Source organism: Papaver somniferum, chromosome 5 (genome assembly GCF_003573695.1).
Source record: "Papaver somniferum cultivar HN1 chromosome 5, ASM357369v1, whole genome shotgun sequence".
Classification (NCBI taxonomy): Eukaryota; Viridiplantae; Streptophyta; class Magnoliopsida; order Ranunculales; family Papaveraceae; genus Papaver; species Papaver somniferum.
In genome coordinates this window covers 90461343-90484841 of record NC_039362.1, presented here as the reverse complement: position 1 = coordinate 90484841, position 23499 = coordinate 90461343, and the positions used below count along the sequence as shown (strand labels likewise).

Genomic DNA, 23499 nt, shown 5'->3' with positions numbered 1-23499 from the left:
AGATCCTTGTCCTCAAGGATGGAATTTAGGGAAATGATGAGCAATGTGCTTTGCATCCTCCCATGTAGCCTCTGTGGTGGAAGAGTTAGTCCACTGGATAAGTAGTTGAGGCACAGAAACACCATTGCGCATAATAGTTCTTGAGTCTAGAGCAGCTGCAGGAATGACAAGAAACTGTCTATCTGTATCTAAAACAGGTAGTGCAGGAGAAGGGATGTGAGTGGTACCAATGTGTTGCTTCAGCTGGGATACATGGAAGACATGATGGATGTAGTTGCAGGAAATCCTACAACACACCCCTTGTATTATCATGACTATGATTTCTAGATCTAAACTTATTTGGTATGAAAATAAAGATAAAAATAATGAAAATAGAAAATAAGACACAAGATTTACGTGGTTCGATCAATTTGATCTACATCCACGGGGTTAGGTTTCACTATGATCATTGAATTACATATGAATTACATTGAGACTCCATTAATGAGTATTTGGAGCTCTCTCTCTCTCTGGTTTTTGGGGAAGAATAAGAAGATAATAATAATACCAGTTACTTTTCTCTCTCCTACCTTTCTCTTTATATAGGATGCTACCTAGTGGATGACAGCTCATATACAACTAAGATTTCCCCTAATTTCGGATCTGGCTTGCGATGATATCGCAAGCTTACAAATGTTAATTTCGCAGATCTTCTAATCTTCGCAAAGTTATTACATTTTTCTTATGTTTAAGCTAATATCACCTATTGTGTCGTTTCTCAAAGTGCTCTGCGACATTTTTGTAATGCGTTGTTAAGAATTTCGCGAGCGTATCGTTGTCGCGAAATTCTGATCCTACATCTTGCCTCTTTTTTCTTGAATATTGCTTGAAGAGCGATCTTCAGGAAAAAATCCACCTTGTTGTAGTTGTTGGAGGAACGAGCGAAAGAATATTGGACTTGAAAAGTACGTACTTGCCTCTATTCTTTTGTGAAGTTTCGGAGCGTTGCGAAGTAAATAAGAAGTATTAACCCTTGAAGTATAAGAAGTATGAAGTATCCTTGAAGAAGTATGCGAAGTATGAAGTATCCTTTATGAAGTATGCGAAGCATGAAGTATCCTTGATGAAGTATAAGAAGTATTCAATCCTCGCAATATAAGAAGTATCCGTTCTTGAATGAGAATAATAAGTATTGCATCTATTCATGCGAAATTATTACTCCATGTTTGGTGATTCTTGCCGAGAAGATAAAGAACATAAAATGTTTTCTTGGTAATCCATAGTTGCCTCTGTTCTTTATCTATGAGGGTAGAATCCTTGAAAAAATGTTGAATGTGCGAATTGTTTCTTCATTCTTATCTTGCCTCTGTCTCATGTTTTGTGCGCATGCGATAGTATAATCTCTTCAAGTTGCTTATAATTGTGCGAAATAATTGAGCGAGATAATCACATCATTCGAAATAATCACATTCTGCGAAATTCTGACACATTCTACGAAATTTCGAATCATTCTGCGAAGTTCTGAATCATTCTACGAAGTTCTGAATAATCTTGCGAAATTCTGAATAATCCTGTGATTCTGAGTAATCCTGAATACTTCTGCTAAATTCTGCGATATTATTGCGAAATTCTGCAATATTATTCCGTACAGTTTTGTAAAGTACTTGTGCGAATATAATGCTTACGTGATGATTATGTTATGAAATGTGTATGCGATGTTTATGCTATGAAATGCTTATGCAATGCTTTTATGATGCGAGTATGATGAGAATGCTTATCTATTTCAATGTATAGCTAATGTTTGTGTTACTTAGCTCATTTTGCACGCTAAAATTGATGTAGCTTTAAATTGCCTCGATTCTCCATTTCTCTGGCTTTTTCTTTAGTGTATGCATTCCTCTTCGTGTAATTATTGTTCCTCACAAGTTCTTACTTGTGTTTCATCATTCCTCTTTCCTGCACTATTAGTATCTCATAACAGTATGATCATAGTATCAAGTCTGCGGCATTTTCACTGCCTCAGTTTCATTTCCATATACATATTCGCAAGCTTATTTGCTTACATATAGTCATTTTCGCAAGCTTATTTGCTTACTCATCTTTTTATGTGGTCTTATTTTGCCTTCCTAGTTAAAGGTCTTATTTTACCACCTCTTGTCATTGCGACAAAATCGCAGGACGTCTTTGCACTTTCATGCAAAAACCCATTGATCTTGCCTTAACTTTTTCTTTTGTATTATTGCCTCTTCAGGGTTGTTGCGGCAATATGACAGGCCTAAATATTCTTGCGAAAATAAAGCCCCATGACATTGTCGTCTTGCGACGAAATCGCAGGACGTCTTCACACTAATGACCCATTGATCTCGTTTTATCTTTTTCTCTAGTATTATTGCCTCTTCAGGATTGTCGCACAAATATGACAAGTCTTAATACCCTTGCGAGTAAAATACCTCATGACATTTGCGTCTTAAGACACTTATCAGCTCCCTAATGGAGGGTGCCGCCCTTATCTCCCCCTGGTTGCCCCTTCAAGGAGGCGTACTTCTACCATACAAGGTTAGCTCTTCCCATCCGGTCTTAACAACAACCAGTTGTTTTCGCAGCCTCTTGTCCCTTTTACCTATAGGGCTTATGGTTGCGAGACTGCACCCTAAGTGGGGTTTTCTTCGGGTCGAGTGCAGTATAAGCCAAGACTTGTCAAGAATGGAAAGGTACGCTCCATACGCCCCTGGAACTCTTGACTCAACCGTGTACCTTGGCGCCTTGATCAGATTCTGCACTCCTTGGGAGAGTCCTTATTACCTTAGTCGCCCAACCTAAGTCATAAGCTTAAGCTGAGAATCCAAGGTGCCTCTCCCGGATAGGCTTTATTGACCCCAAATCTCCATGACTCAGGTTCCGGGGCGGTGTAACCTTTCCCTGAGCCATGCAGCAGGTACCCCCTTATATGACGTACTTTAGGTCTTACATTTGCCTCTTGAGAAATTGTATTCGCGAACTAGGGTACGCCATAAAGGTTCGCCCCTATCTGCGAAATTTTATTCGCGTTTCTGCGAAATTTTCGCGTCTCTTTGTTTCTGCGAAATGTTCGCGTTTCTTTATTCTCTCATTCATCTTTTCATTTCTGTCATCTCTTTCATTCATTCTTTCATTTCTGTCATCTCTTTCATTCATTCTTTCATTCTCATAATATCATATCATTTGAATCAAAATAAATATTCAAGAGAAATTCTAATACATGGTAACTCTGAAATCTTTGTAGTTGTGAAATCTTTGTAATTTTGCTATTCTGTCGCGTTTTGTAAATCAAATCAAAAATCTTTTTATTCTCTGCAAAAGAAATATTCTAGAGAAACATATAAATTGAATTTTCTCAGTTTTCTGTAATTTTGAAATCTCGAAATCTCTGTAATTTTGAAGTCTTTGTAATCTTGAAATCTTAGTAATCTTTGAAATCTTGAAATCTTTGTAATCGTGCGATTGAATCGCTTTTTGTAAATCAAATCAAAAATCTTTTATTTTCTGTAAAAGTAAAATATTCAAGGAAAGTGGTACTTAGCTTTTATGTGATTCGCTGTTGTTGTCAATCTCGCGCGAAAAATACGTTGCATGAAGTATAAATGTCGCTTAGCAAAAATAGATGCGAGAGGCAAGAATTGAACCCGCGACCTGCTACTTGCATATTCTCACACCATACCAACTGTGCTAAGCATCTCTTGTGAAATAATCAGAGTTCTTGCGAAGTAATCAAATTCCAACTGTGTGAGAGGCAATTCTGTATAAATTTCGCGTAACAAAAATAATCATGCGAGAAGCAAGAATTGATCTCGCGACCTGCTGCTTGCATTCATGCCTCCTGACCAAATGTGCAAGCTTCTTCTTTGCGAAATATCTCTGCGAAATTATCATCAACTCTCTTCTGTGCGAAATAATCAAAGAAATATATGTGCGAAAAAATAAGCCTGTGTTGGGACTTGATCACACGACCATGAACTCATTAACTTCGCAGATGACCAATTGTGCTGCCTCTTGTTTGTGAAATAATGAAACAATATTGCGAAATTATTCATTTTTTCGCTATCTGTAAAAAGGAAAAAAAGCGAATTCGAACTTGCGACCACGAACGCACATACTGCTCTCTGGACCAATTTTGCAAGAACCTCTCTGCGAAATTAACGCATAACGTTTTTCCTTATTCTTTTATTCTCCCATGCAAATGAGAAGAAAATGAAAAAATGTTTCTCTACGAATTCGAACCCGTGACCTATTTGTTGTTCGCTCAACCTTAAACCATCTGTGCGAATTTCTGTTTGTGACAGAAATTACAGCGCCTGCCTCTTATCTTATCTTCGTCTTTCTCTTGTTTCTTCTCCTCAACATGAAAATCTTCCACTGAAACTTCCATTTTTTCCTTAAATTTCACCACAACAACTAATTTTTTTCTCTCACTCTTTTCATGTCTTTGAATTGTTGATGATGTTTACTCCCTGAAAGTGTGATTTCTTCCATAAAATTTCCATTTTTGAACCTAAACTTTGTAGATCTAGAAAAATATGAACAATAGCTAATCTTCATGGAAATTTCTTGAACCAACAAGCTACAGGAGGGATAAATCCTTTACTCCTCCCTGTTTCTAGCGCCAAAATGTAGTTGCAGGAAATCCTACAACACACCCCTTGTATTATCATGACTATGATTTCTAGATCTAAACTTATTTGGTATGAAAATAAAGATAATGAAAATAGAAAATAAGACACAAGATTTACGTGGTTCGATCAATATGATCTACATCCACGGGGTTAGGTTTCACTATGATCATTGAATTACATATGAATTACATTGAGACTCCATTAATGAGTATTTGGAGCTCCATCTCTCTCTCTGGTTTTTGGGGAAGAATAAGAAGATAATAATAATACCAGTTACTTTTTTCTCTCCTACCTTTCTCTTTATATAGGATGCTACCTAGTGGATGACAGCTCATATACAGCTAAGATTTCCCCTAATTTCGGATCTGGCTTGCGATGATATCGCAAGCTTACAAATGTTAATTTCGCAGATCTTCTAATCTTCGCAAAGTTATTACATTTTTCTTATATTTAAGCTAATATCACCTATTTTGTCGTTTCTCAAAGTGCTCTGTGACATTTTTGTAATGCGTTGTTAAAAATTTCGCGAGCTTATCGTTGTCGCGAATTCTGATCCTACAATGGATTCTTGATTCAGCTGGTAACTGTATCTTGTAAGCAGCCAAACCAATTTTTTGTATTACCTCAAATGGCCCATAGTATTTGGCAGCAAGTTTCAAGTTTCTTCTGAGAGCCACAAATGCTTGCCTGTAAGGTTGCAGCTTCAAGTAGACCTTGTCTCCTACAGAGAAAACTCTATCAGTCCTTTTTTGGTCAGCAGCAAAAACTTCATTTTCTCTTGAGATTTTTGTAGAGCATCTTTGAGTAAGGACAGCACATCATCCCTTTGTTTTAAATAAGATTCAACTTCAGCAACAGAAGTGGTGATAGTGGAAGGAAAAGCTAAGTGTGGTGGGAGATAGCCATACAAGTCTTGAAATGGGCACATCTTCAAGCTGGTGTGGTAGTTGGTGTTACACCACCATTCTGCAAGGGGAAGCCATAAATACCATTTCTTCGGCTGGTAACCACACACACATCTCAAATAACTCTCAAGGCAAGAGTTTACTCTTTCAGTTTGGCCATCAGTCTGGGGATGGTAAGCTGTATTGAGGTGCAGCTGAGTGCCAAGAGCACTAAATAGGTCTTTCCAAAAGTTGCTGGCGAAGATCTTGTCTCTGTCAGAAACAATGGAAGATGGCAGACCATGAAGCTTGAAAACATGTGAAATGAATTCTCTGGCAACAGAAGAAGCAGTGTATGGATGGTGGAGGCCAATGAAGTGGTTGTACTTTGTTAACCTGTCAACCACCACCAGGATAACTGATTTCCTTTCACTCATGGGTAAGCCTTCAATGAAATCCATGGATATGTGTTGCCAAACATGATCTGGAATTGGTAGTGGCTGAAGTAAGCCAGATGGGAATGTGTGTTCCCCTTTATTTCTTTGACATACATCACAAGTGGAGACATATAACAAGATATCCTTCTTCATACCAGGCCAAAAGAAATAAGATTTGGCTCTAATATAAGTAGCTTGCATACCAGAATGACCACCAACAGCTGAACAATGTAAAGAGTTAAGAATTTTGGATTTTGTTGTAGAAGAGCTGCCAACATAAAGCCTGTGTTTGTACCTCAAGGCTCCATTTGTGTAAGAATATGGAGTAGTTGTTTGAGGGGTAATTGTGAGCTGAGCAATAAGAAGTTATGCTTTAGGGTCATCAGCATAGCTGGCTATGATTTCTTGGGCCCAAGCAGGCTGAGATAGAGAAATGGAGTTGTCGGAAGCAGGCAAATGAGCTCTCCTAGATAGAGCATCAACCACTTTGTTCTCTAAACCCTTTTTTTACCTGACTTCATAATCAAAACCCAAAAGTTTTATAAGCCATTTCTGCACCAAAGTAGTAGAAATCCACTGCTCCAGAAAGTAGTTGATGCTTTGATGATATGTGTTTATAATGAAATGCTGGCCCTGTAAGTAATGTTTCCATTTAGTGACTGCTTGAACAATTGCTAAAAGCTCCTTCTCATAAGTGGATAAGGCAGCAGCTCTTGGGCCAAGTGGCTTACTGTAGAAGGCTATAGCTCTGCCTTCTTGCATAAGGACATCTCCAATTCCCAAGTCACAAGCATCAGTTTCAAGTATGAACTGTTTTCTAAAATCAGGCAGTGCCAAAACTGGAGTAGTTGTCATGGCCTGTTTGAGCTGCAAAAAAGCTGTATTTGTTGTTGTAGACCAACTGAAAGCATCCTTCTTCGATAGTTCAGTAAGTGGTCTGCTAATGAGGCCATAATTCTGCACAAATTTCCTATAGTATCCTGTAAATCCTAAGAAACCTCTCAAGGCTTTCAGGTTGGTGGGAGTGGGCCAATCCACCATTGCAGAAATCTTCTCAGGATCAGCCATAACCCCATTTCCTGTAATGATGTGTCCCAAGAACTCAATTTGAGATTGCCCAAAGGAGCATTTGGAGAAATTTGTTGTCAGCTGATGTAGTCTGAGTAACTCCAATGTTGTTTGTAAGTGTAATAAGTGAGCCTCTAAGGAAGGACTATATACCATAATGTCATCAAAAAAAACAAGTATGAACTTCCTAAGATGTTCTTGAAAAATGTTATTCATTAGAGATTGAAAAGTAGCTGGTGCATTAGTGAGACTAAATGGCATTACCTTGAATTCAAAATGCCCATGGTGAGTTCTGAAGGCTGTTTTGTAGATGTCAGAAGGAGAGACTCTGATTTGGTGGTAACAAGACTTCAAGTCAATCTTAGTAAAAAAAATTGAGCCATGCAATTCATCCAGTAGCTCATCAATAACTGGTATTGGAAATTTATCCTTAATGGTGATGCTATTCATCTTTCTGTAATCCACACAAAATCTCCAAGAGTTATCCTATTTCTTGACAAGTAAAATGGGAGAGGCAAATGGACTGTGACTTGGTTGTATGATTCCAGATTGGAGCATTTCTTTGACTAGATTCTCAACAAATGATTTTTGAATATAAGGACATCTATAAGGTCTAAGATTCACTGGTGCATAGTTTGGTTGGAGAGGTATTTGGTGGTCCAAACCTCTCTTATGTGGAAAGCTGGTATGCTCAGTGAAAACATCAGAGAACTCAGTGAGTAAGTTGGTAATTGGTGTTGGGGTGGTGAGTGGGGCAGGGGAGCTAGTAATGGAGAATAACTGGCCAACTATGCCATGAGAATGTTTCTGAAAAAAATTCTTGACAGCAGAGCCACTCATCATGCTGAGTGAAGACTTCTGTTGAATACCAATTAATGTTATCTTCTTACCTTTGTGTTTGAAAGTAATGCAGAGTTTTGATAAGTTGAATAGAACATCGCCCAAATTCCTTAACCAATCTGCTCCCAAAACTATGTCACACCCTCCTAGAGGAAGCAGTCTTAAATCACCACAAAACTTGTGACCTTGCATAGTCCATTCTAGCTGAGAACAAACACCAGAACTCATTGTTTTATCCCCATTTGCTATTGTGACCAATAAATTGCCAGTTTGTGCAATTGAACAATATAAGCTAGCAGCCAATCAGAATATATAAAACTGTGTGTGCTACCAGTATCAATTAAAATTGAGATAGCTTTTTTCTTCACAAAACCAGGAATTCTTATGGTATCCCTGAGATATTTCCAGTCAAGGCATGTAAGGATATTTCCATATCACTCTCAAGAGGAGGGTCTTCATCAGTTTCATGTTCAGTCTGTCCTCCCTGTTCATAAATTTCCTCAGCTTCCTCCCCTATAAGCACACATAAATAATGTTTTTTACAAATATGTCCCCTCTTGTAAGTTTCATCACAATTGAAGCATAAGCGTTGTGCTTTTCTAGCTTGTACCTGCTCTGGAGTAAGCCTCTTGAGTGGTAAAGTGGGGCTAGGTTTAGGTACAGGGTTTTCAGTGGATGAAGTTGAGGGAACAAAAGTAGATTTTTGTGAAGTAGTGGTAGGAGAATAGGTTTTTATGGTGGGATATGAAGGGGAGAATAATTTGTGTGCAGGCTTGGTTGTTTTCTGTTGCAGGATAAGAGTTTTTTCTTGCATTCTTGCAAGTGAAAAGGCATGAAGTAGTGTTTTAGGATCAAACATCAGGACTGAGCTTCTTAGTTCCTCTTTTAAACCACCAATAAAACTAGCAATGAAATATGTCTCAGGGAAATCCTTATGAACACTCAATAGTAAAGCCTTGTAATACTCAAATTCTTCAAAATAAGCATCGACAGTGCTCAATTGAGCCAATTTATTGAACAACCCAACTATGTTATCATGAGCAAGATTTTCAAATATGGAACAAACATTATCACAGAAATATTGCCATGGAATATCAACTTTATTGAGGAAAAAATTGTCATACCATTTATTGGCTTTACCATCAAGGTGGATGGCTGTCATTCTTGTCTTGTGTGATTCCTGTATATTGTTCATCTGGAAGTAGTAATCACATTTCTGGATCCAGATTTTTGGGTTGTCGCCATCAAATCTAGGAAAATCAAGCTTAAGAATTCGATGAAATTGAGTAGAATCTCGGCCACCAGAATGAAAATTAGAATGAAATCCACTTGAATCCGATCTTGAAACTCCATTTGGATCCTTGTGTAGATCTCGATTAGAAAAAAAATCCAACTGAGATTGAAAACTCTTTTCAATATCTGTCTTAAGTGACTGTATACTAGAATCCAACTTTATTTTCATCGATTGTAAATCATCTTTAGTCGACGTTGTACTGGGTTGCAGAGCTAGATTCTTTACCTTCAAGTGTAAAGAATCGATCTCCTGTTGTTGGTTTCCTGTAGCTCCTTGCAAGTTTGAGCCATCATGATGCTACGACTGGAACGACTCTGATGCCAGTTGTACTGTTCTTAGTACGATTGAGAGTGAGATTTAACGAAAATTCGAACGTAAAGAGATCGGATAATGGTAACTTCTGTCGCAGCAGCCAAATTGTTCATTAATTCATTTTTACCCTTAAAACGGGGTTCATACCTCAATGATTGGAAGGTAAACCCTAATAATGACTAATCTAAACCAAACGCGTGTCACTATCCTAATAGGCAACAAATACCAAATGATCATTCGACACCTTAAAATAATTAGGAAAATGATAAGGGCAGGCGAACGATTTATTTGGGACAGCCGAGAGTAACTTGAGAATTAGAAGGTATATGAAAGAATTTCCGTCAGGATCAGTTTTCTTGTTGCTTTTACGCACAAATGCTAAGCCTAGTGCGAAACTCATCCTCCCCACCCCTACTGATTCCTTGCATGTTTACTTTCTGTTTTTTTTTTGAAGCATGTAATTAAACAAAAGGAAATTAGTTTACAATTTATCGTGGGTATTTAGTGTTGGAAAACGATTAATAAAAAAATATATTTTTAAAATTTTAATAAAAAATTATAATTTATTGTTTTCTTTTGTGAATGAAACTTTTTAGTCCCACATTGTGGAGTTTTCAATTTTTAGTAGTTTTAAGAAACTATATAAACTTATTAGTCCCACATTGTGGAATTTCCACTTCTTAAATTGTTTTATTCCATTATATAAAGAAATTCACTACTTTTGTAAAATCTATGGGAAAGGGGTTGCTCTATATTTTAGAGGAGCCCCTAAGGGAAAATATTTTATAGCGTTTCTTAAGAGTTCGCAATTTTTCCTTAACGGTTTTTTCGGAGTTGCCAAGCTCAAGTTGAGCATCTACTACATATGCTAGTAGTAGGTGTAGTAGGGTGTTTTATCCTGGAGATATCCGTCCTGTGAGGGCTATAGCATCACTCTTGAGTGTAGCCGGGCGCTAATGTCTTAAGGGAAACGTGTTGAACACGTGACTCACTCTGTTTTTCCAAAATTTTGCCTTGTTGCTGTTGTGGAGATATGAGAAGCTCGTTCGTTTCGTCAATCGATCAATTCCATTATAAAGGAGATAAGTATCAATAACTTTTGCTTATTTTATTTTTTATTTATTTTAATTATTTCACCCAACAATCTTAAGACATTATAATTTTTAATAATCGAAAATGGTTGGTTGGTTTGTGAATCATGGATGTTAATTGTGGAGTGAAAAACAAAAACAATTTTTTGGTCAGCTGTAGAGTTTAGATATTATCTCTTAACCTAGAAGGAATTTAGATGAACCCTTTTGACACAACGTAGTAGATATCCTCATAGTTACCCACGTAAAATTTCAGAATTTTTGGAGTTGTAAAAGTATTTTTTTTTATATTTTACAAAACAGACAAATGTTCCTGAAAAATTCTGACGGGCAAACTTTTGCTGTTAACTAAAGTATTTTTTATGGGGTAATCATGAGTTTTTTGATATGGTGGTTCAAACGAAGTTTGTAAATCTAGATATTATCTTCAAAACTCAGATTTTATCTTCCGTTTCGGAACTAAGGTTTGTGAGATGTGGTGTATTAGGTGATTGGGAAATTACCGTGTCCGTGGTCAGAGTATAAACGAAGATTGTGACATGAAATTGAAAAGGAACATGGCTACCAGGCGCATGTGGATGAACACAAGTCTTCCAAAGCTGACAAAGGAGGGAATATCAAACACAACTCTAACCGTAGTCTTCATAAGAAAGGTATGTTTCGTAAAATTGAATCCGGCGTTACTTTAATTAAGGGTGATTGTTATGTTTGTAAAATTCCGGGCCATACGGTAGTAAAGTGTAGACAACATAAAACCTTAATAAGTAGAAAGTTAATGCTAATTTAGTTGAAACAAATTAGAATGAGTTCATTGACATGATGTCAGAAGTTATTTTAACAACCAATGTGAGAGACCAGATGGTGGACTCTGGAGCCACCAAGAATGTTTGTTGAAACAGAGACCTGTTCACCTCCTATCAGAGGATAGGGGATGTCGAGAAACTCTTTTTGAGTAACTCATCTGCAATAGAGGTTGCATAAAAGGAAAAGGTCGAGCAGAAGCTCATATCTGTAATACTCTCACATTGAATGAAGTTTTCATGTTCCAAGCATATGCAAGAATCTTGTATCTTGTTCTATTGTAGATGGAAAAAGATTAAGATCTTTTTCTGGAAAACTTGTTGTAACAAGGCAGTTATTTTTTAAGCAAGAGTTATAGGACTTGGGTCTATATAAGCTTAACGGAAAAATCTGATGATGTGAACATAGTTGATTCTTGTGCTTTCTTTATGTGATTGATTGTTTTATGTGGTAGCTTGTAACCGTAGTAAATTATAAGTCAATGCTTAACTGGATAGCATAGGCTGCGTACCCAAATTTAGTTTGGACTTTGAACACAAAAGTGAAATCTGTGAAGAATCAAATGCTTTAAAACCTTTTAGCACAAATGTTCAGAGTAATTCTAAGCCTTAGAATTAATTCAGTTAGGCCTAGATGACATGAGTTCAACCAAAATCACTGTGGTAAAAGATGGTTTATAACTTCCGTAGATGATTGTACGTGGTACTGTCTTGTATACTTTCTTAGGGATAAGGATGATGCCTTAGAAGCCTTAAGATGTATAAACTTGAAGTTCAAAACCAATTAGAAGCCTTGAACATAACAACTGTATCCTTAAGAAGATGATAATTGTCATGTTGATTAGTTCAGGATTACCTGCGGCCTTGTGGGGGGAGGCAGTCTCTTAACTAGTATATCCTGAATATAGTACCCTTAAGGATCAGATAAAACTCCATATGATTTATGGAAGGTAGATGACCTTCTTATGAATGTCAAAGTGGGGGGTGTTTGACTAAGTTTGCCATTCTCTTCCTAAAAGAAGAGATAGAAACCAAAAATGTTGATTGTGTCTTCATATAAGGTATGCTGAGTATACTTCTACATATAGATTTTTGGTTGTGTGTTCTGATTTTTCATACTTTGGTGTGATTTTTCTGACTTTGTTGTGAATACTATTACATAATCTAGGGATGCTGAGTTCTTTGAACATGTTTATTCTTAAACCTGTACCTCATTAGAGATGTGTTGTTGATCCCCTAGATTTATTTTCAAATAGTCAGAACTTATCTTAAAGGAAGATGAAGTTAAGGTTGAGCCTAAGAGAAGTAAAAAATTAGACTTGAGACTTCTTATGAAGCCGACTTCATAACATGCCTAGCTTAGTCTAAGCCCTGGACTTGTAAAGAAGCCTTGATATCTACTGAAACCCCATTCTGGTAAGAAGCTTCATTTAGTGAAATGGACTCAGTCCGTCGGAACCTGACTTGGGAGGTTTATAGTTTACCTCCAGAGAGTAAGACCATGAGATGTAAATGAGTCTTTAAGAGGAAACATTAGGTATATGGAACTGTAGAAAAATATTAGGCTAAGTTGGTAGCTAAAGGCTATAAACTAAAAGAAGGTGTATATTTCCTTGATTCTTATTCACATGTGACGAGATTTACTTACGTTGAGATGCTAATTGTTATTGCTGTCATAAACAAATTAGAGATACATCAGATGGATGTTAAGACAGCTTTTCTAAAATCGTGAATTAGATAAAGAAATTTACATAGACCAACCTGAGGACTTTGTAGTGAAAGGTTATGATGACAAAGTTTTTGTAAGTTGAACAAAATTTTGTATGGTTTATAAAATAAGCACGTAAACAGTGACATGGAAAATTTGATCATGTGATAATGTGTAGTGGATTTAAGTTAATGAATCTGACAAGTATATTTACAAGTAACTTGTTAAGGATGCCTGTGTGATTGTATGCTTGTATGTTGATGATATGCTTATACTTGATACAAACATAGATGTGATTAATTCCACTAAAAACATGCGCTGAATGAGAACGTTGACTTGAAAGACTTAGGCCTGTTGATGTAATCTTAGGGATGAGGATTAGAAAATAATCTAACATATGTAGTCTTAGTCATTCTCATTATGTTGAATTTTGTGCTTAAGAGATACAATCAGTGTGATTGTAAGCCTGCTTGTACTCCGTACGATTATTCTTGTAGACTCAAGAAAATTAAGGATAGTGGAGTATCTTAACTTGAATACTCAAGAGTTATAGGATGTCTGATGAATTTAATGAACTGTAAGTGTCCAGACATTGCCTATAATGTGAGTAAGTTAAGTAGATATACTTGTTGTCCAGAGAAAGAGCATTGGGATGCACTTAGTAGAGTATTACGGTACCTAAAATACTCTATTACCTTTTGTTTGGTTTATGAAAGTTATCTTGCTGTCCTTGAGAGACTTTGTGATGCAAACTGGATAGTTGACTCAGAGGATTCTTAAGTCTACGAGTGGATATGTTTTCACTCTAGCAGGAAGGTTTGTTTTGGAAGATTTCCAAACATACATATATTGCTCTATTTATTATGGAATCTGAGAATATTGCGATAGATAAAGCACGAGGGGGGGTTGAGTGCCTAAGATGCTTTTTAGAAGACATTCCTCTCTGGCATAGGCCTGTGCCAGCTATATCTATATACTGTGTTAGCCAAGCTATAATAGCTAAAGCTAAAAATAACTAATCTCAATTGGCGTTATTTCCATTGATTGGATAAAGTCCAAGGAGAATATCGCGCAACCTTTGACGAAAGGTTCATCCAAAGAGATTGTTAGAAACACATCGAAGGGGATGGGGCTTAAGCTCATAAATTAAACTTGCCATGAAGGATACTCAACCTTGCTGACTGGAGATCACAAGATCAAGGTTTCGAATGAGACAACTAATTTGTGGTGGATAAAGGTAAACACTATCAGAGAATTTTATTCTCTGTCCCTTCCCTATGGAGTAGACGTGATAGTGTTACTGCATGTGAAGGATGACTTTTAAGAAGTCTTAATGAGTTCTATAGTTTCAATTTAAGATTGAAGTGGGGTGTAGCAGTAACACTCTTTATGGAAACTCACCTATCTGAATGAGGAAGTGGGCCGCTTCCTATGAGAATATGAACTTTGATTCTCTAGAGCATTCTGAGAAACGAGATATGTCCAGGGCCAAATTGGACAAAACGGCACGAGCTTGACAACAATCTTAGAGATATCACCCGTGGTTGTTATCGCGAATTACATCAAATGCTAGAAGTTCAAGACATAGTTCACTGTCTCTAGCAAGTAATTCCGGTAATATCTCACTAAGCAAAGGTTCAAGACCTCATGGACACCTCTGCCTAAAATGGTATTTCCTGCGCTTTTTATGTGATTTTCGTTTTGATGGTTTTGGTATTACTGGAACTTAGGACCTAAAGGTCACTAAGGGTTCACTAGTTCATGTTTTTTCACTTTGGTGAAAGATACCTATAGTCTCACCATGTGAGAACTAAAGATGAAAGCTCTCAATATTATTATGATTTATGCAATCCATAGTATGACCCTGGGGTCAACACACTTTTATGTGAGGGAGAGGACGTCGAAATGACTAGTATGATTTCAACACTTGCACGATCAGTCTGTTTGGATCGTGAGGTTGGGATGTTGATTTACCAAGATCTATCTGTGTTTTCATGTTTTATTGAGTTTTCATTCATGTGGGGGATTGTTGGAAAACGATTAATAAAAATAATAATTTTTTAAAGTTTTAATAAAAAATTATAATTTATCGTTTTCTTTTGTGAATGAAACTTTTTAGTCCCACATTGTGGAGTTTCCAATTTTTAGTAGTTTTAAGAAACTATATAAACTTATTAGTCCCACATTGTGGAATTTCCACTTCTTAAATTGTTTTATTCCATTATATAAAGAAATTCTCTACTTTTGTAAAATCTATGGGAAAGGGATTGTTCTATATTTTAGAGGAACCCCTAAGGGAAAATATTTTATAGCGTTTCTTAAGAGTTCGCAATTTTTCCTTAACGGTTTTTTCGGAGTTGTCAAGCTCAAGTTGAGCATCTACTACATATGCTAGTAGTAGGTGTAGTAGGGTGTTTTATCCTGGAGATATCCGTCCTGTGAGGGCTATAGCATCACTCTTGAGTGTAGCCGGGCGCTAATGTCTTAAGGGAAACGTGTTGAACACGTGACTCACTCTGTTTTCCAAAATTTTGCCTTGTTGCTGTTGTGGAGATATGAGAAGCTCGTTCGTTTCGTCAATCGATCAATTCCATTATAAAGGAGATAAGTATCAATAACTTTTGCTTATTTGATTTTTTATTTATTTTAATTATTGCTCCCAACAATCTTAAGACATTATAATTTGTAATAATCGAAAATGGTTGGTTGGTTTGTGAATCATGGATGTTAATTGTGGAGTGAAAAACAAAAACAATTTTTTGGTCAGCTGTAGAGTTTCGAGATTATCTCTGAACCTAGAAGGAATTTCGATGAACCCTTTCGAAACAACGTAGTAGACATCCTGATAGTTACCCACGTAAAATTTCAGAATTTTCAGAGTTGTAAAAGTATTTTTTTGATATTTTACAAAACAGACAAATGTTCCTGAAAAATTCTGACGGGCAAACTTTTGTTGTTAACTAAAGTATTTTTTATGGGGTAATCATGAGTTTTTTGATATGGTGGTTCAAACGAAGTTTGTAAATCTAGATATTATCTTCAAAACTCATATTTTATCTTCCGTTTCGGAACTAAGGTTTGTGAGATGTGGTGTATTAGGTGATTGGGAAATTACCGTGTCCGTGGTCAGAGTATAAACGAAGATTGTGACATGAAATTGAAAAGGAACATGGCTACCAGGCGCATGTGGATGAACACAAGTCTTCCAAAGTTGAGCATCTACTACATATGCTAGTAGTAGGTGTAGTAGGGTGTTTTATCCTGGAGATATTCGTCCTGTGAGGGCTATAGTATCACTCTTGAGTGTAGCCGGGCGCTAATGTCTTAAGGGGAACGTGTTGAACACGTGACTCACTCTGTTTTCCAAAATTTTACCTTGTTACTGTTGTGGAGATATGAGAAGCTCGTTCGTTTCGTCAATCGATCAATTCCATTATAAAGGAGATAAGTATCAATAACTTTTGCTTATTTGATTTTTTCTTTATTTTAATTATTGGACCCAACATTTAGTACCCACGGAATCATTCTTGTTTTGCTATTAGTACTGCATTTCTCTTACCGAGGAAAATATGTGTGAAATATTGCTGGGTTCTTTTAACGGAGCAATGCGCTGCACCCCATCACGGTAGCTAGATCATTAAAGGGGCGACCTTAATAACTAATGTAATTTCAAACATTTTCTTGGTCTTGTGAACTACTCAAGTTTTTTTATGCGAGCTAATCAAGTTGTTTAATGCAATATTATTCTCCTAAATATTCATTATTACCCTTAATATTTGATGTATTATTAGTTCTCTAGAATGCAAATGAAATTCAGAATAATGTTGTGATCTCATGTTATAATCCGTGATTGCTTACAAGTTGTTGCTGGTTTCCTAGAAATAGGAGTACATTCTTTCTTTAATTAGTTCATTATTTAATGGCCTTAAATGATGCAAGCAGTCAATTAGTAAGAGCGAAAATTAGATTTTAGGATGATCAAATCAAGCCCAATGTATTATTGTGGTTAACGCATTTTGAACCACTCCATGAAAAGTTTGGGGTCACTGGTATGAAATGTGTATTCATTCTGGCAGTATAATCTCGTGTACTGCCAGAAACACAAACAATAATACACCTTTCTTTTGGAGTAGAATTATATGAATAGAGAAAGAGATAGAGGCATAGAATAGATTTCTATTGATAATGGACCAACCTTATTTCATAGCTATATTATCCTTTTAATACATGGAAAGGTAAACCTTAACTATATAGATGGGCCGCACATCTATGGGCTGCAGGCCCTACAACACTCTCCCGTGTGCGGTCCAATAGAACTTCATATGCAGTGCTTCACATATAGCGCTTCAAATGTAGTTCTTCAAATGTCTTCCTCTCCCTAATGAATTGAGCTGAAATCAATTGCCTCATTAAAACTTTGACCAGTAAAAACCCAGTGGGATAAAACCTTGGTACAATTCTTCGCATGTAGTACTTCACATGTTATCTCGTACTTTACATGTAGTTCATCACATGCAATACGATCTTCAAGGACCGACTAGTCTAAGTTAATTGTCTCGTTAAAACTTCGTCAGGAAAAACCTAGAGGGAAAAAACCTGAACTAAAGAAAAATGAGTACAATATTAAGCAAACTTAGAACATAGTTGGACTTGAATATGTTTCCTCATTAAAACCTTGATAAGAAAAACCCAGTGGGATAAAACCTTGACGAAGGGAAAAGAGTACAACGTGACAGATGCAAGTAAAGGTGATCTGTTGCAGATGATCACTTTGCTCCGTTGAAGTTGACTAGTTGTTTCACAATTCTTAAGGCAGAAAATCCTCGTGGGAAAGACAATAGCCTTAGCTGGGAAATTACATTCCCGGTGTTTGTTGTTGTCTCATTAAAAACCTTGCCGAGTAACAAAACCCTGTGGGAAAAAACAGCCTCGGTGAAGGAAAATAGTTCAACACACCATTAGATGCTCCCCCTGATGTCAGGCAGTTTTCATTAGTCTAATACAGTCAGAAGAAGTTTATCACACTTTACTTTGGTGATTTGAATGTTTATATGACCTTGTTGTTGATTCTGGAAGTTACGTTGCTTAACAGACTATCACGTTTCATTTCTTTGATTATGATATTTTCAGTAATATCAACGTGATTTTTATGTCTTCAACGTTCAACATACTTGATGCTTTTACTGTTGTCTCGCTAAAAACCTTGTCGAGTAACAAAACCCTTTGGGGAAAACTATTCTCGATCGAAGGGAAAAAGAGTACAACACATCTTCAATTTCGAAGTAAAATATGTCGACATCATATCCTTGGATCCTCCCCCTGATGTCGGCATCTCCCCCTGACTACTTTCAGAGTTGTTCCGGAAAGTTCCTTTAGTCATGTACTTTTCGAAACTGAATATCGGTAATGACCTAGAACATAGTCCACCATATCTCCCCCTGATTACTTTCCATGGAGAAGAGATTATTGTTCCTTCATAATCAACAACTTTTGAATTGCACTTTCATTAGCATTCCTTTTAATGTCTTTACAGGAATAAAACAAATTTATGTCAATAGTTACTTTTAAGTACATGATTACATTCACTATACCATTCCAATGACGTTGCGTTGGCGCTAAGCTATATCTAGATAACAAGTTCACTGAGGATGTAACATTTTTCCGAGTAAATTATGTTTAGTACAATAATGCGTCTATTATACTTAGACACAACTTCGCCATCTTCCTTTAGACGAATTGGTCGTTTATGTACATTTGAATCTCGACTAATCATGGGAGTGCTAGCAGGATGCATGTCCTTGTTAAATTGCCTGACAATGGACATATACAAACTGGTGGAATAATATACCACAAGCTCGGTCTTCTAGTTCAGAACATAGATAAGGTCGAGATTTCCCAGGATTTTCATCTCAAATTCAGATTTTATATATCTTGTAAGATCTCTTATTCCATTAAGAGTATTTATCATGTCCATATCGTTGACATAGATAGCTATAATTCTGAATCAGGAACTTATTTAATACGCATGGTACAAAACCGTACTTGTTTATCCCTTCCCAATCAAATAGTCACTTAGACGGGTATACCACATCCGCCTGATTGTTTAAATCAATAAGTGAGTGTTCCAGTGTAACTGCAAACACACTCCGTGGTTTGGAGTCATTCGACTTGGGAAGCAAAAGGCCATCATGCACTTTTGTAAATATCTTCTATCTCTTGATTCTTTGAGAGATACGTAACAACCACGTACATACGCTGCATTTCAAGTATTTTTGAAATTACCAAGCTAACTAAGTAGCGGAACACTATAAAGTTCATTACAAGAGAACAATATCCAGGTCTTTGTGAGAAACCTCGCGCCACAAGGCGAGTCTTTATACTTTAAGACTGCTTTCTTCTCATTATGCTTTGTGACAAATTAATCATGTATGTCCAACATGATTTATACGAGGTTGGTTAGTACTATCACACCAAATACCCGTATATTTGTCAAAGAACTAAGTTATACCTGGATTGCATAGGCCAAATATGCTATTTATTTGAAATTAATCAAAATAAAGCATGGTTCGATCTCATTGTGCTCTACTTATGAAGCAACTATTTATGGATTATATCATCATTGTGCACGCATGATCCATTGACTCATGTGCATTCTCATAATCCGTCAGGATTTCATTGTTCTCTAGAATCATTTAAAACTTCGGAGTGTCCTCCAGTATTGATTCATGGACATAGTCAGAGACAATCAAATGATATGATTTCATTAATGATACAAATTAGGTTGTGCCTTACTCATCCACTTCCTTTCTAGGTGAGCATTGATCAAACCTGGTGGTATCTCCATATTCCTTTATGGATCCACGGCCTCAACTACACTTCCACCAATTGTAGTTGCAACACCTTAGCATATGGTGTACCCCATACTGAGGATTTCTAACCTTGTAGGAATATTTGCAGCCGGTATGTGTGATCTTGTCATGTTGTCGATATCAGTGCACTTTCTGGCATCGATTATTTTTTGTCACTTCACATTTATATTTGTGGAGTACTACAATCAATATGAGACACAGTGGGAACACACCACTACAATTCCTGTCGTTCCCTTAGAAATACATGTTCTTATCTCCCCATGACGACGGGAAGACTGTCTCATAAAAATGACAAACCGCAAGTCCAACGGTAGAGATCTCATGCCAAAGGTTTTAAAATGTGGGTAATTGTTCAGAGTATATATCCAATAAAATTACTTAATTATATTCGTGACCCATCATAGTACGATGTGGACTCGTAATGGCACATATATAGTGCAACCAAAAATGTGTAAGAACACAAATGCCAGGCTTAAATTCAGTCACCAACTGGTACGCATAAAAGGTTGACTAATATTGGGTTCTAAAATGAATTAAGTAAAGATGCGCGAAATATTGCATATCCCCAAAGCAATAAAAGGTAGGTTGGTATGCATAACCTATTCTTTAGAGATCATATGTAACCTTTGATGATAGCCTTTGCGAGACCATGAGCTATACGATGCTCTGCATTGATCCTATTAAATATACAATAACCATCAAGTCCTTTTGATGTGAACTAGCTAGCATTTACAAAGGGTGATGAGCCCTTACATGTATAATATGTGCTAGTAGTTTTCTAAACGCAAAACTTCTTGGGAACTATAACTAGTTCAAAATGTCAAAACATTCACCAGACCCATAAGTCACTTTAATGGTTCGCATTCTGCATGAATATTTTTTTAAATTTCACCTCGTTTTCTTTGTAATATAGGTTGTTTACCATTTGCATCTTCGGACGGTCTCAATCCTTTTTACAATAGACTTTGTAAAAATGAGTGATGTTCTTCCTTACTTAAAAGCATAATGGGAAGGGGGGGTTGTGCATCTAGTTCTTTAGAGAACACTTATTGAGAGATATGCCGTCATTTCGCATTCTGTCAATCTTTTTCCCGTTTTCGTTCACTCAAATAAAATGATGTTTGTATGAGTTATTTCAAAACAATCATCATGACAAAACCAAAGTTGCTTTATGGTTATGCCCGAAGCCTGTATAAGTCAATTCCCAACATTTCATCGTCGGAGTTAATATGGATTCAATAATCCAAATACTATAGTGATTTACGTTTCACTAGATTGACTCATTAGTTTCTCTAAAATATATTTCCTTCCAAATATATTAGAGACTATATAAGATGCAATCAATTACATTCTCATCATTTTGAGGTTCCACATGATATCCATCTGCATGGGTTACTTTGGAATTTAACAAGGTGTGATTATCTCTCGGTACATGTAGAAATTTTGTGACTTATAATCTTTGTTCCATCTTGGAAACAAAGTTTTGAGCAGTGTTTCGCTCAATGATCCAATCATCGTAGTCAAATTATAAAGAATTAGTTCAAAAACTAGTGTATATTCCTTAAATTGGTGGGAGAAAAACCACAATCAGTTAGACATTGAGTCTTAAGAGATTTAATAAGTGGTGTGGCCTTATTACGTAACAAAAGTCGGATTCACCTCAATTACTTTAGAGTAAATATATGTTACGTTTCATCCAGAGATATCTCTAGTGCTTTAGAGAATATATGTGTCGTGGAAATGATGTACTTTGCATTCCATAAGCGCAGACATATGATCTAGTTCAATTGAATACGATAGTTAATTGGCCAGGCAAAGTTCTTGTTGCCATTAAAGTTGATGTAAAAATTGGTTGCTACTAAGATACACACATTACATTGTATATATCAACACCTATAACCAGGTAAATTTCCAACTCTTTCATTTATGATAGGAGATAGAATCACATCTTAGATTCATATCATATTCAGCTGATACCTGTACTTTGGTGTCATTACTACTGGAGAAAAATACATCTTTGTCTCATAATATATATCCCTTTTCACATGCTTTATGTGAGTCATTACGTCCAACCCTCATTACTTCGGGGTTCTTTCCATTTTTAATTTTGCTACATTTAGCTTAATTTGAGAAATTTCTTTATCCCAATAGGCCAATAGAATCTCACTACACATCTCAACCACTTACTTTAGGTTGAGTAGAAAAGGTGGTTCTCTTGTTGTCATACTTCAACATATATTGTTTCGTTAGTATCATCGATGAAGTAGAGAAATGGAAATTTTCTGACTCATATCACCTTTTGTGAGTTCTTCCACAAAAATATTGGAATACATGTGATTTTATTTGCAACGTATCTTTTGAAAACTACCGACTCGTTAACAGTCGAGAATTCAAATTTGGGGAGAAAATATCAAGTATGCAATAACGGTGTTGTATACTTCTAAACCTCAAATGAATACATTGGAATAGAGCTGGAACAACCAATTGAATAAAAGACATCACTTAACTATAACCAATATCATATTCAAGGGAACAACATAATATTAAGACCAAAATTCTTAATGATCAAAATTAACAGTCATAATTTAAATTGACGTTTCACATAACAAAAATATAACTAGTCATGTTCTAAAATCAATAAACACGTCCAACAAGCAATCACCCTTAAAGCACGTATTAATTTCATACCTCATTTGGTTCTCACCGCACATATACAACCGGAACGACTCTGGTCACGCACATTCCGAAACAGGACATAAGACGGATCAGGACGGGACAGGATAGCTAGAATCGGATCAGAAAAGGACCCAATCGGGATGATGGATCGGAGCAGGACCCAATCGGGTTGATGAATCAGAATAGAATCCAGTCGGGTTGATGGATCGGAACAGAAATCTCCTCCGCAGCAGTGTTGAGAAAAAAAAAACGCCCAGAGAAGAAAAATGACCATCATCAGTTGGTCCAAGGGGAAATTGAAATCAACATATCATCATCAATCAGTCTAATAATAAATATGGGGGTTTATTCTATATACCCATAACAAATCAGTCTTTGACACAGAGATTCATACAATATACCTTCATGATTTAATAATAATAAGATTTGAAAAGTGATGACTAATCAATAATTTGATAATCCTACTATGCGGATTAAGAAACATAGGGGATATAAAAATCAAAAACAGATCATACCCAATGCATCGGATTAACCAATCCATTTAATTTCCTTTTTTTCTTTTTTTTTTTTAAATCAAAACAAGTTAAACAATAATCATAACATGGCAGACGACATTGTTGCTTTGAAGTTTGTCGGCGTACCTTCAACTATTCATTTCAGGAACAGAAGCACAAATCCAATGGGATGGAGATTTTCGAAACAGCTGATTTGGATTCTCGAGACGAAATCAGTGATTTCCCCGTAATAACAGCAGCGGCGGATTCAGTGATTTCATGATAACAAATCTTTTCCCTTTAAACGGTGTAATAAGCTTCTTTTAATAATTCTCAATTTCTAAGTACAGATCCAATGAGGATCGATATTTTCCAAACTTTATCCGGTGATTGATTGG

At 36.4% G+C, this 23499-nt stretch overlaps 1 protein-coding gene across 1 annotated transcript; it reads right to left on the bottom strand.

Moving 5' to 3' along the window:
* Nucleotides 1-12: 12 nt before the first annotated feature.
* On the bottom strand, nt 13-7467 carry LOC113279293. The gene is made up of 4 exons (XM_026527993.1): nt 6461-7467; nt 5537-6232; nt 5252-5426; nt 13-243 (listed from the first exon to the last, which is right to left on the bottom strand). Exons 1-4 carry the CDS (start codon nt 7465-7467, stop codon nt 13-15), a joined length of 2109 nt encoding a protein of 702 aa, XP_026383778.1.
* Nucleotides 7468-23499: the final 16032 nt, after the last annotated feature.